The 14,435-nt window shown below is 32.4% G+C and overlaps 1 protein-coding gene across 12 annotated transcripts in view; it reads right to left on the bottom strand.

Annotated features, from left to right (window-relative positions):
- Nucleotides 1-14,435, bottom strand: part of Pcdh15 (protocadherin related 15) — a 1,628,869-nt gene that overhangs the window by 27,072 nt on the left and 1,587,362 nt on the right. For all 12 annotated transcript variants that reach the window (XM_048807407.1, XM_048807408.1, XM_048807415.1 and 9 more), the window contains 2 exons: nt 6,336-6,512; nt 411-629 (listed from right to left, as the gene is read on the bottom strand). In XM_048807407.1, coding sequence (XP_048663364.1) covers nt 411-629; nt 6,336-6,512 — 396 coding nt within the window. The remainder of the gene's footprint in view (nt 1-410; nt 630-6,335; nt 6,513-14,435) is intronic.

Raw genomic sequence — 14,435 nt, 5'->3', positions numbered from 1 at the left:
ATGGCTGAAAACCTATTATGTCAATATAATGAGGTTTCATACCTTTCTTTGGAACTTTGTAAAGTGGGTATATGGATATAACATTATATTGTTTATTCTCTAGGATACCTATGAGCTTCTCTCAGGAGGGATTTAATCCAAAGAATGAATAAAACCACAGGAAATAAGCTAATCCTCCTACTGAATGAGATTATATTAGGAGCACAGGGACATTCAGCTATACATGAGAAGCTTGTGGAAAGCTTGTAATGTTTTCCTTTTGAGGAAGGTGATTTGGTTCAAAAAAGATAAAGCAATCCCAGAATGGTTGAATTACCAATATTTTTCAATTACAAAGCCACATTACAAGAGATGATTTTTTTTGTATCTCTTCAAAGACCAATCCATGTTTAGTGTCCTTGAATACTTACTGTCTGTAGCTGACCAAGACCACCAAGATGGCAGGAATACAGCAGAGGATGATGATGAAGGCCAGAGCCAACAGAGCCCCTTCTGTGTATCCTAAACTTTCTCCTCGCTTTTTAATGCTGGTCACTGCCTCTGGAGTCCGGATCTGCAGAATGCGCCCTCCTTCCCCATAATATGGTTGAAAATCTTTATTGATATCAAGCAGCTTGCCATCCAAAAACCTTTATGATTAGATAAATAGTAAAATTATTGACATTAGAAGAGAAAGGCCCATTTTAAAATGAAATAATACTATAAAATATTTTATTATCTTTAATTTTAAAACAAACTGAGAGTGTTATGAATAATAAAGGTATTACACTGTGGAGGAGAATCAAGGAATGGAATAATTATCACTTAATGTATAAGAAGAATCAGCAATAAAGAAGAGTTAAGTATATATCTGTATAAATCAATGCTGTTAATGATAATATCCCTTACTTTCAATATCACTAAACCTCCAACATCGAAATAATTGACATCATTAAGGTATTCAGATGGAGTATAATATAATATTCCAAAGTAGATAGCACTGTTTAAAATTATATTCATTCATTTTCTCTTGCGTCTTCAGGATAATCTTGAAGACACACAATACTGATGGACTACAGCCCAGATTCTGACACCATTATGGAAATAAGTCTGAGACTCCAACCTACATCTTGAGATTCACAATAAATATTTTCTACCACATCATCTTAAATGCCAACATTCTCAAACCTCAAAGTGAAACAATGTTTTATAGGAAGAACATGAACAAATATTTTTTCTGCCTGGGAAAAAAAGATTAAATCAATGATACAGGTAGAAATTATTGTAGTCAGGAAGACAGGAAATAGTGGCAAAGTTAATCCAATTATTCTTGAAAATCTTTCCTCTAAATAACACTATGCTAACTATAGGTATTGCACTGTCAAGGAGAATCAAGGAATAATTATCACTTAATCTTATTATTTGGTTATATATTTTATACTATGATTAGTAGGCAGTATATTTTTTTCAAAATTCCTGTGTAACTTCTTTATAGTCTTTTATAAATGTTAAAATCAGTACACTTATATTCTTAATACTACAGAACCACAAGATGTTTAAGTTATTCTTAATTCTTTAGGATTTTTTATTTAAAGTCCAATGTTTTAATATTAAAAATTGGAGAAAATGAAATATTTCAAGAAAAGGAAAATTACACATGGCTCTGTGATGCAAAGTAACTGTACTCCCTGCTAAGATCTAGGTATACTAAAAAATCATTTTTAATTAAAAATGTTGTTATAACATTTTGATTATAAAGCATAAAAGAGTAAAAATATTTTAAAATTGTGTTTACTAATACAAAAATACCATCCTTAAGTTGAAAACCATGGAAAACATAAAGACTTGTGGAAAAAAAAGCTTTAAATGGCTCTAAATTTTATCATCAAAATATAAAATGGTAGTTACCAAAGGCTAGGGAGAGCAGAAAGGTGAGAAAATGAGGAAAGGTTGACCACTGAGCCATACCCCTATCACTATTTTGTGTTATATTTAGAGACAGAGTCTCACTGAGTTGCTTAGCATCTTGCTTTTGCTCAGACTGGCTGTGAACTCTTGATCCTCCTGCCTCAGCCTCCCAAGAGGCTGGGATTATAGGAGTGCCCCCTGGCATCAGGCACAAGTAAAATATTCTAATTATCTCTTGCATAGTAGGATGACCATAAATATTATGGACTTTATATTTCAAAAAGCTTGAAGAAAGGATTCTGAATATTTTCACTATAAGGAAATGATATGTTTAAGAAGATAGGTATGTTTAACTTGATTTAAGCAACATACCGAACATTATAGGAAAACATCCACAATTCCCCAGAACACACATAATTTTCTCTTTAAATTTAAATTTTAAAATAGCCAAATGTCATGCTTTTGCACTTTTACAGTGTATTTATGCCTTTTTGAAACTATTTGTTCTAATTTTCAGCATGCCATGCAAATTTTAAATTTATTTAAAACCTCGTTCAGAACTTTCATATATGAAAACAAGATGCTTGGTATCAGATGAATTCTGATAGCTAGTTTATTAGTCTTCCAATTTAAGAAACCTAATGGCCCAGATAATTCAATTTTGGTTTTAAAGCTACATACTTTCTTAACTGAAATTTTCATACTGCAATATAATATAATTAAGATGCCTTTTAAAAACATATCTGGTATTTATAGATGAAAAATAAGCCTTTTACAACAATTTTCCTAGATGATTTTTACATGTAGAACAATTTAGTAAAGTTTTAATCATTTTGTTTGATTTTTTATCAGATAAAGAAATATATTCTCAATGAAGTATAGATTAAGAATTGAATCACAAGAAATATATTTTTTAAACTGGGAAAGATCAGAACCAGATGATGATCATTACTTGCAGGGATAATCTGCCCCTTTCAAATGGAATTGATTTGACAGATCTCAATTTATTGGACTCTTGTTCAAACTATGTAAGAAGATTTCTTATTCATACAGGTGTTCCCCTTTGAACCCTTATCTAGACTACTGATCTACTTTTTGTACATTTAGAGCAGTTTGACTAGTTAAATATTTTTGAGTCAAAACATTTTTTTTCTTACAACATGGTGAATTTTGTTTTATTGCTCTTTGGAATTTTATCAGGCAAATGAGATGTATTTTATAAAGCCATAAAAGCAAATGAGAAAAAATAAGCTAATATTTTGATAAACTAGTATGTGTATACTCATTGTAAGATTAAAGCAACAGAAACCCACAAATAAAGAGGCATTTTTACTCCCTCTGAAACTCTTTTCCATGGATGCACACAAGAGAGATTAGGAACAAGATAAGAGACAAGAGAAAAATTTCATTCAAGGTACAAGAACAGGAAAGAAAGAATCAGTTAAAGCAGAAACACTAGGCCATTTCCCAGAAATTATCTCACATGAGTAAATTATCCCCTTCCCTAGAGTTCAGGTGAAGGTGTACATTTTATTTTTGCATAAACCAAGATTGACTATACCTAAAAGAGGAACAGTAGTCCCCTGGGCCTAGTATCCTCTGAAACAGTACAAAGTAGAGGTTTCATGCTGGTTGGGGAAATACAAAGGATTCACACTTGGCAAAAAAACGTATCCAATGCAAGGTGTGGCTGTCATAAGATGGAGAGGGCAAAATCTGAAAAACACCACCCCAACATCTGAACACAGCTACATAAGAATTTGCCAGATTAGTCTTCCAATATAAGAAACAATGGCCCAGCTAATTCAATTTTGGTTTTGAAAGTATATATTTTCTTAACTTAAATTTTCATACTGCAACATAAGGCAATGAGGATGTCTTTTCTGAAACCTATCTGGTTTTTATAGATGATCATCAAAGGAACCCCCATCCCACACCCATCCTTGGATTAAGATTAGAACCAAGCCACATGGAAGAGCAGCATAATACTGCTAGAGAGAAAAGAGGAAGGGGAGGATCCTCTCCATGGCAGAGGACTGCAGGGATCATTAGCAGGGAAGGGTTGAGGAAGGAGTATGAGGACACCCCAGCACTATTCCCTATTCTAAGATTGTGGCAATCACATTCCACCAGGAGAAAATGTGAACTTTGTAACACACTGAAAGTAATGACTGTTCCAAAACATAACTCCTGAAGAGATTTACTCAACAGAAAAGGGGATGTGTGCATGTACTGACATAAACTCCCCATTAGTTCTTACTGTTTTACATATCTGGTAGTCAACCAAATAAAACACAAATAGACTATAAAAGAAAAGAAGCACACTAGTCAAGTAAGAAAGAAAAGAGAACCAGACACAGATAACCTAGATATTGGAAATACCAGAAAGGAACTTGGATACTACTCTGAAGAATAGACAATAGAATTCAGGAGAAAGTGGAATAACCCTATATCCACTGCCCTGGAGATTGGATAACAATTTAATATTCTGGTATACTTTTCCAGTGTTAAAAACTAAATTTTCAATAACTTTTATTATTAATTATTATTAATGATGAAACGTGTACATTATGAGCCTTGGAATACATGTGTGTGTGTAAAATTTTATTGTAAAGTATTTCAAGGAACAATTAAAATGTTAAATGAGACCAGTATTTCTCAGATAGTGGTTCAAGATAAAAACTGGTAAGGCTAAATTTTAATAATTCATGGCAACTCTACCCTCTTCTCAGCATAAACTATGTTTTTAAAATTCATCAGTATTCTCTACTGTTTTTTCCAAATATTGTATCCCTAATATGTTTGACAGTATAATTCAAATTATAATTACTATTATTTTTCTTTTTAAAACCAGGCATATGTCCCAAAAAAATAGACATTTTTACACTTAGGAAAATCATTCTAAACTCAATCTATTATCAAATTTTAAGATAAAAGAAGTTTACATAGAAAATACAGAAAAAGGATGAATATTTTTTAAAAGAAGAAAAATTCTAATATTTACAACAGAAAGACTTTCTGTAATTTAGCCCTACATAAATTTTTAAAATAATAAAATGCACAAAATTGGGTTTGTAGGTCTAAATGTTACTTCATTTGGAGAGTGATTATATAGCCTGAGGGAGTTACCACTTCAGTCATCTATATTTCCACACAGTGATAAGTGTACTGACTTGCATTAAAATCTCTTAAAATAAATTGTTAAATAACAAACTTAATAACAATGGCTTGTTAAAATTATAAATCATTATGTTCTTGCTAAAATAGAAGCAAAGAATTGTTGTTGATGAACAGACTTAAAACTAAACTAAATTGAGAGTTTATGGATTTTAGTAAAAATGAATAAGTAGGTACTTTCTAAATAAACAAATGTATGTAGACATACATGATACATGTAAATTTGAACATGAGTATGTTTCTAAGCTGGTTGGTATGTATAGACAAATTTAAATTCTGAAACCATGACTTTGGGAATAAATTTTGTGTAAGTTTGCGTAAATACACAAATAAATATTTTGAATATATGCATATGATCTCATATTCAACATATATTTTAAATTAAAAATGTTTACACTGAATTATAGTCCAAGAATCTGTTAGACACTAGGTGTCACTAGAGTAAAGCAGAAAAAGATAGTTTTTTTTTTTTTTTTTAAGATTCAACTGCTAGAATAACATCTAATGGAAAATACGCAGCAGCATTTTATTAGATTCTGACCTCCATTTTTTAAGGATATTTAACTCAAATTTTCAAGTTCACTCTAAGGTTACACCGGGATGAAATACACATAGGTACAGTCTTAAATGGGTGTGATTTTTTTCCTCTGTTCTCCACCCCCAAATCAAGGGGGAAAAAATATGTACTATAGACATGATTTTTGAATTGTTGACTCAACAGACTTCTTAGAAAGCTAGATTTCTTCTTAACAGTCAAGTCTACTGAAATTGTTGCAGGGAAACTGCTGCTTTAGGAATCTGTATTTTCCTCTCAAACAGGCACGGTCTTAGAGCAAGAGTGAGGCCCTAACATGAAGGGAATGTGCGCTGTCTGTCTGTCTGTCTGTCTCTCTCTCTTTTCTTTTTCTTTCTTCTTCTTTTTTTCTTCTTTTCTGTATTCTGAGTATCAACCCCATTGCCTCAAACACTCTAGGCAAGCACTCTACCATTGAGTTTATGTACCCAGTCCTAAAGTGACCTCAAAGAGTTATTTCTTGCATATAACAGATCCTTTGTTACCCATATATTCTGAAGTCACTGTAGCTCATACTAGGACTTGAAAACTTAGTGGTGAGGAACCTAGATTTTCTCTGTGATTTATTACTTGCACTTCACTTGCAACAACATTTTGGTGTGTTTTAAACTTTAAGTACTTATAATTAAATTACAATTACCCAGGAATGCTATCATAACCAGAATGATGATGAAAAATGATAATAAAATATACTTACTTAAAAAGTTCATTTCTGTCAATGGCTCTGTTGGTTTGGGGATCAATTGCATAGACAGTCAGGTCACATTTGCTGTAATCTTCTAAAGAAAAGGCATCCCCGTGCCGGCGAGCACCAATGGATTCTACCACCACCTTGGCACCAGGAATTTGATCCTGAACATAGCGATCCAAAATCCTATAAATCAAACAAAGTAAAAACATGACATTACGTTGGGTTTACTAGGGGGAAAAAAATCACCCTCAACTTGAAATGACATTTAGGAAATAAAAAATGATGGCAGCCTGGTTTTTGCTAATGTTTACTGAACATGAACCTTTGAAGGAAAGAATAACAACAAAATAAAAGACATTTTTTTTTCAGCATTTAACTCCCAGTGATGCTGGAAGTCAAATAAGGTAGAAAAAGGTCGTCAACCATGTTCTATTTAAGTCTAGATTTTTTAATTTATGATACCATTTAAGCTTTTATGTGGCTCATGGGAAAGGCTGATATGTTGTACAAATAAAGCTGTCTATGCTTTAAAGGAGCCAAGGGGGTCTTTGAGTCAATGTCATAAATTACACTTCCCACCTATGTCTGAAATACCTGGAAGAGCTACATGCTAAGGTATAGGATTAGAATACCTGATTTTTTAAAAAAAGTTCCTGAGGGCATTATAGCAATGAGAAAATGTTGACATATTTTGCATGGTAAGTTTACAAGGTTAAGATAAAAATATTTCATGCAAATATCGGAAGCTATTTAGGTGAACACAATCAGCTAAGAAATACACCATGTCATATCAGAATAATAATAGAAAAAGCAGATATAATATTAACTAATGGGTAATTTTCTGAAAATTGCAATTCTTCCAATTGTATAACTTGATTTTAATTGAAAATACAATTTACTACCATATAAATATTTGTTTTCTATTTTTCTACATATGGCAATTTCTTGTAGACTAATACTGGAATGAACACTAATTATTTATGAACATTTCAATGTTCAGTGTTTAACTGTATGTGACAAATATGTTTACATTGCCTATACATTCAATGTTTCTTGTGGAGTCCAACTGTGAAATATTTTCTTGGGTAGATAATATATTCTAAAATACTCTAACACATCTGGAAATAACTTTTGCTTAAGATATCAAATTGACCTACTTTCTGCTCTGTTAAAAATAAATTGCCTTAAGAGTTTAGCATGTGCTTGGTTTGTCCTTATTACAAGAACAATCAGGATATTAAACTTTGGAGGAAATGGCTATGCAATTGTATGCCAGGGGACGCTGCCAATGGTAGTGAAATGCTCTGTCCATTTGTTTTCAAATTTTATAGATGAGTTCAGTTGAAGGTTGTTCATTCTCCTTTTCTCTCATCATCCCACACTCATGGTTTCTTCATCTTACAGAATTGTTTCTGATGAGATTCTTGAGAAGAATCAAGATGCAAACAGTAGTAACATAGCATTGAAGAGCACAAAGCTTGGATTCAGTTTTCACCTTTTACACATCAATGACATCATCTTAGACAAATAATTGTAAGCTCTTAAAGTCTCAGTTTCCTTAAATACAAAATGAAAACATCATTCCTTATATGAAGTTTTGTGTGCATTTAGTGATTTTACACAAATCTTTACACATTTTTTTCCAGATAGAAAGGGTTTTACAAATTATAATTATTGATATTATGATTGTAGCTAGAAATTTGGTTCTAGTATTTGCATTAACAGGTTTCTTCCTTGAATCTAATTAAAAATATTTAATTAATTTGTAAAACTATTAGTAAAGCATATTACTGGTACAACTGAATCACAAATCAAAATCAAACAAATGTGAGTACACGATTTAAAAAAAAAATTGTAGAATGTGGGCTAGCTGTCCCATTCCTTTAGATTAACAATATATATCTTCTGCAGATCCTTTTGGCATTATTTGATATCGTTGGAGGAAATTCCTCATGTATGTATGGATTAACTGTATGCTGTGCTACAATGAAGAAACACTTCTGTTAAGTCTGTATTTTCAACTGTGTTTCAGTGCAATACTGCAGAATCACATTAAGAAAAAATTAGTTGTAGAATGAAAAATTGCTGTGCTAATTCCTTTAAGATTTCAGAGAATTATAAGTCAATGAAGTCTAAAATAAATGATAACATTTTAAACATGCAATAATGCCTTCTTCCTGAACATTATTTTCTTGGAACTTTTGAGATGAAATATATCTTATGATAAAAAGAATGTATCCTAATTCAAATTCTTCCTAAAGTTTTTTCTTATGGAAACCTGAATTTAATACTTTTTTTTTTTTTGTACCTGGGATTGAACTCGGAGGCACTCAACCAAAGAGCCACATCCCCAGCCCTATTTTGTATTTTATTTAGACACAGGGTCTCACTGAGTTGCTAAGTGCCTTGCTATTGTTGAGGTTGGCCTTGAATTTGTGATCCTACTGACTCAGCCTCCCCAGCTGCTGGGATTACAGGTGTGTACCACAGGTCCAACTTAATACTTTTTTATAAAAGCACATTTTGTAAAATCCTATCTTCAATCTATTATTGATATTTATTTATTAAGCATTTTCTACATCTATCTTCATTACATATATTGCATATATGTAATTTTATTATGTATGCATGCATTTATTTCATATATACATACATATCTATGTGGATATGTATATATAAATATATGTAAACATATTTAAAGAGAGATAATGTGAAATGGTCTCTATCTAATCTATAATATTTATATCTTCAGAAACAAATCAAAAGAGATGTCTATGAAGATGTTTACACAATGTTAATAATGCTTAGGTTCAGGTGGTATAACTTAAACATTTTTGTGATTTTTCTTATTATTTAGTTTGAATTACTTAGAGTACACATAATAAAAACAATATAGTCATAATTTAAAAAAAATCTTTAATTCTCCATCTCCTCTCCTTCAATTTCTTTAGTAAAAAATATCCATATGTAAGTCTATATGTTCAGAAATAAAAAAAAATGTAAAACAATTAAGTTGGGTATACAGTTATATAACAAAATTACAGGAAAACTCAGGTAAGAATTAAGTGGGAAGATTTTATTTATTCATTTATACATTCATTCAATATATTGTATGTATATATCACATTATTTTACCCACTCATCTTTCTGTGGATGCATTTGTTGATCCTATAATGAGGTTATTGTGAATAACACTGCAATGAACGAGGGCATGTAGATATTTTTTCAACATCCTGATTTCAGTTCTTTTAGATATATACCTAGAAGTGAGGTGTTAGATCATATGGTAATTATATTTTCTAATTTGGGGGAACCTCCATTCTGTTTTCCATTGTGCTTACATGGCCTGATATTTCAGTGTGTAATTGGTCCATTTTCTCCAAAACCTTACCAAAACGTTTCTTTTGTCTCTTTTGGTAACATCCATCCTAATAGTTGTAAGGTGATGTCTTATTGTGGTTTTGGTTTGTATTCTCATGATAATTAGACATGTTGAGCACTTTCACATACCTGTTGTCCATTTGCATGTATTCTTTTGAGAAATGTCTAGTCAAGTCCTATGGCCATTTTGGCAGGGGTCAGGGGATGTTGCCCTATACAAAAAGTAACTAAATATGAATTTAAATAATTTAATATAAGGTCTGAAACCACAAAATCTAGAAAAACACATAGAAGTAAATGTCTTGACCTTGGTTTTGGGGAAGCTTTCTTTAGTATGATAACAAAGGCACAGGCAACAGAAACACAAATATCTAAATGCGAGTACTGCAAGCTATAAAATTTATGTAGCACAAAAGAAAAATCAGCAAAACAAGAAGGTCACCACCACAGTGAGAGAAAATATTTGCAATCCAAATATCTGAAAAGGGACAATTTCCAAAATACATAGAAAGTTCTTCTATATCTTTTCTTTCCCTTATCATTGATTTTGCATGATAATTATTTTTGGAAGTATCCCTTAGTTTTATAAAGCTTAATTCAAAGGAACCTAGGCTATTTTGGGGGGGTTGGGACTGGGGATGGGGCCTATATTTTATAATTTTATAATCACTGAGTAATTTATTATCTGACTCAAAAACACATAATTTTGGTATCTCTAAAAGAATACCTGGACACAAAGCAAAGAATATATAATTAATCCTGGCATTTTCAGGTAAACCGATGGAGTTAGAAAAGATAATGTTAAATGAAGTTAGCCAATCCCAAAAAAACAAATGCCAAATGTTTTCTCTGATTTAAGGAGACTGATTCACATTGGGGTAGGGAGAGGGAGCATGGGACAAATAGACGAACTCTAGATAGGGCAGAGGGGTGGGAGGGGAAGGGAGGGATCATGGGGTTAGAAATGATGATGGAATGTGATGGACATTATTATCCATAGTACATGTATGAAGACATAAATTCGTGTGAATATACTTTGTATACAACCAGAGATATAAAAAATATCTTGTGTTCTATGTATGTAATAAGAATTGTAATCCATTCTGTTGTCATATATAAAATAAAAAAAATAATTTTAAAAATAGCATGTTTATTAATTACATTTCCTGTAAAATATCAAACTTGGATTCAGGCAAAATTTCCTCTTAGAGCTAACTAGTAAATTTTACCTGTGCCTTGTATTCCTTGAAAACAGTGATAATTAGGAGTCCTCCTACCCTTCTTTGTTCAGAGAAATCACTGACTGCGAAGAATTCAGCCTTCCTACCATGACTTATATAAGACTCAGAGTGGTCTGTGGTTTATCTATAAGGAAGCCAAATACATTTCTATTCTGTATTTTATGAGTGATTAGGTGAATTGTTTTATCACTAATGATTGATAAAATCAAATCAATTTTTGATTAGCCAAACTTTTAAAAAACTTGGTGACTCAGTAGACTTAATGGGTTAAATTTTCTCTTTCCTTGATCCCTTTAGGCTGACCCCCAACCCCTGCTTACCCCGATCCCCCATTACACCAACACCTCATACAACCTCTTCTTTAGTTCCCTAATAAAATAGGCTGATGTCTGGTAAAACATTCTCTAGTATCTACTTTACTGTATGGTCATCTTACTTTCCCCACACCCAATTCTTTCTAGCCTCATTTACTCCTCCCTGTAAAAGAAAATCCCTTTCTCTCTAAACTTTGAGATATTTGCAGACCTCTTGGTCAGAGAATTCACCATTACAACAGTCCTCCTTCCACTAGCACATTATTTCACATTTCCTACAATAATCCTTTTGAATACCATCTCTTCTTGCTTAAATCCAAATTTGTCTTTATTTGACATATAGTGCAATTATAGAAATTATTATTCCAATTTTCTCTTTATTCTTCCTATATAAGTCTGTGTATCAACAACTAAGACATGTGAGATACAATGGATTTTTGGCAAACTCAGTGTAAAGCAAAATAATATTTATTATTCCCTTACCTGTTCCAATATGTTCTGGACTTCATGTTTGCATCTGTCTAAACTTTACATGTCAAGGTCCTAATCTCCCACTGTGGCTGTATTTGGATATGAGCTCTCCAGAGAAACAATAAGGTTAAATGAGGTCCTAAGGGTAGAGCCTTGATCTAATTTCTTTAGAAGAAGAGACACTAGGAAGCTCCCTTCTCCCTCCAAAGGAGTACAGTGAGAAGCATCTGTCTTCAATCAAAAGGGAGAGCCCTCACCAGACATTCACCTTATTGGCACCTTGATCTTGGACTTCCACACATCTCTAGAACTGTGAGAAAATAAATCTCTGCTGTTAAAGAGACCTAGTCTGTAACACTGTCATGGCAGTCTGAGCAGACTAAAATGCAGTGTGAGCCAGCCAAGAAGTCCCCAAATCTCTGATTGTATTTGTCACATTTCTTTCAGTTAATTTGTGTGAAATCTGGTCAACACTACTTAATTATAATTAAAAACTGTTCAAGCAAACTGTGAAATAATAAGTAATGTCTAAACCATTTCTTTAGCTTCCACTAAAAATAGCAGTAACAAACAAGCCCTAACCAACTGAAGATTTTTGCTCCCTGTTAATGAAATGCCAACCTGTGTACTGTGACTCATGGGAAGATAGAGTAACAGGCTGCTTAAATCAGTTACTTCTATCACACACACAAAAAATATGCTTAAGACTGTGCTATCTATGACATAGGAATAGCATATAATGTTCATTAAAGCCAAAAAGAAGACATTATTTCTTGTCTGACTGGCATTTATGTTCTTTACCTGAAAACAGCCTGATTTTGATTCGAGAAATTAACCTTGTCTCCAACAGTCACACCTAGCAAGACATAAATCAGGAATCTTGTAGTCCCCTAGCTCCAGGTCAAAACAGACTACATGTGACCCAAACCATGTCACTCATTCTTTCAAACTTGGTTCTAGAATCAAAGAGAAGAGTTTTCTATAATTGAAATTTGTCCATGTAAGATATGTCTTCACCACATGGACATTGCCTATAAACTATGCTTAGAGTTCTTGCTTCTGTAGCCTTTAGAGTTGCCCTTGTTATGAAACATTTTCCACTTCTTTCAATTCTCTTAGTGAATTGAACTACCAACAATCTTCCAATACATGTCATTTTGTTAAAGTGAGTCTGAACTTATTGTACATTGGAACTAACATTATGCATTTAAAATATAGCAATACCAAAGCATAAATTATTTTTCAATTGTTTCATGGCAGTAATATGTGTATGTTTGTCCTGGTCTCTAGTTCAATCTGTCTTTGTAATTCTAATGATCACAAATTTTGCCTTATGCTTAAAGATGCGATGATTACTACATAATTTGATAGAGAATTATTTATTTGATTTGCCTTGCATCAAAACTGCCCAAACTTGGAAGCAACAAATAATCGTTCAGTAGGTGAATGACAAACTGTGGAGCATCCAGTCAGTGGAATATTATTCAGTGCTAAAATGAATGAGTAATCTATCACTAAAAATGTGGAGCAATCTAAACTATTACTAAGTGAAAGAAGCAAACTTGAAAAGGCTCCATACTGTATATTTCCAACTATAATTTTCTCTCAGTATCCATGAGGGATTGGTTCCAGGATGCCCATGAACTTCAAAACCTCTGAATGTTCTGTACTGCTGTAGAAAATGACCTACTCTTTCCACACAGCTTATTAATACCCTCCTATATACTTGGAAATATATCTAGATTGTTTATAATATATAATATAAGGTAAATTTCATGGAAATATTTATTTTGCTACATTGTTTAGGGAGTAAACAAGAAAAAAGTCTATACTTATCCAGTAAAGAATATTTTGATTTTAGTTTTGATCTACTACTGATTGGACCGACTAAATACAAAGAGAAAATTATGTGCATCTTACAAAAAACAAAACTAAGAATAAATTAAAAAGTTCAGTACTTTCTAGGGATTGTGTGGGAGAAGGATGAATAGATGGAGCCCAGAGAATTTTTAAGGCAGTGAAAATACTGTGTGATATTTTAATGTGGCATATGTCATTATACATTGTATAAAGCCAGATAACAGAGTACCAAGAAAGAACCAAATTTAAACTATAACTCTTGAATGATTATGCGTTATACAGGTTCAAGTGTCACAAATGTACTGCTGTGATGGGAAGATGTTGATAATGAAGAAGGGTATGCATGTGTGGGGCATGAGACATAGGGGGAATCTCTGTATTTTCCTCTTAATTTTACTATGAACCAAAAGTTGCTCTAAAAACAACAAAAAATCTGTAAAAATTCAATAAAAATGACCTGCTGATATTAGAAAATAGTAGTGCACCAAAAACATGAGATATTCAAAGCCTGAACAAGATAAGTTGGAAAATTGTGTGTAATAAAATATTCTGGGGAATGGGAGCTTTGAAATGGAAGAAAAGAGCATTTATTATTCGTAAGAATTTTTGAAAATGAAGTCTTCCATTGCACAATGGTTAGAATACATTTAATGAAATGAATTCTGTGTGAAAGAAAGAGCACGTTGGAAATATCACTCTTAAAAATATGTTTGGAAAAGCCAGGCACAGTTGTGCATGCCTGTAATCCCAGAGACTTGGGAGGCTGAGGCAGGAGCACTGCAGGTTCAAGGCTAGACTTGACAACTTGGTGAGACTCTGTCTCAAAATTAAAAAAAAAA

Source organism: Marmota marmota, unplaced genomic scaffold (assembly GCF_001458135.2).
Source record: "Marmota marmota marmota unplaced genomic scaffold, marMar, whole genome shotgun sequence".
Lineage (NCBI taxonomy): Eukaryota > Metazoa > Chordata > Mammalia > Rodentia > Sciuridae > Marmota > Marmota marmota.
The sequence above is the reverse complement of the archived record's forward strand: the minus strand, read 5'-3'. Positions and strand labels throughout refer to the sequence as shown.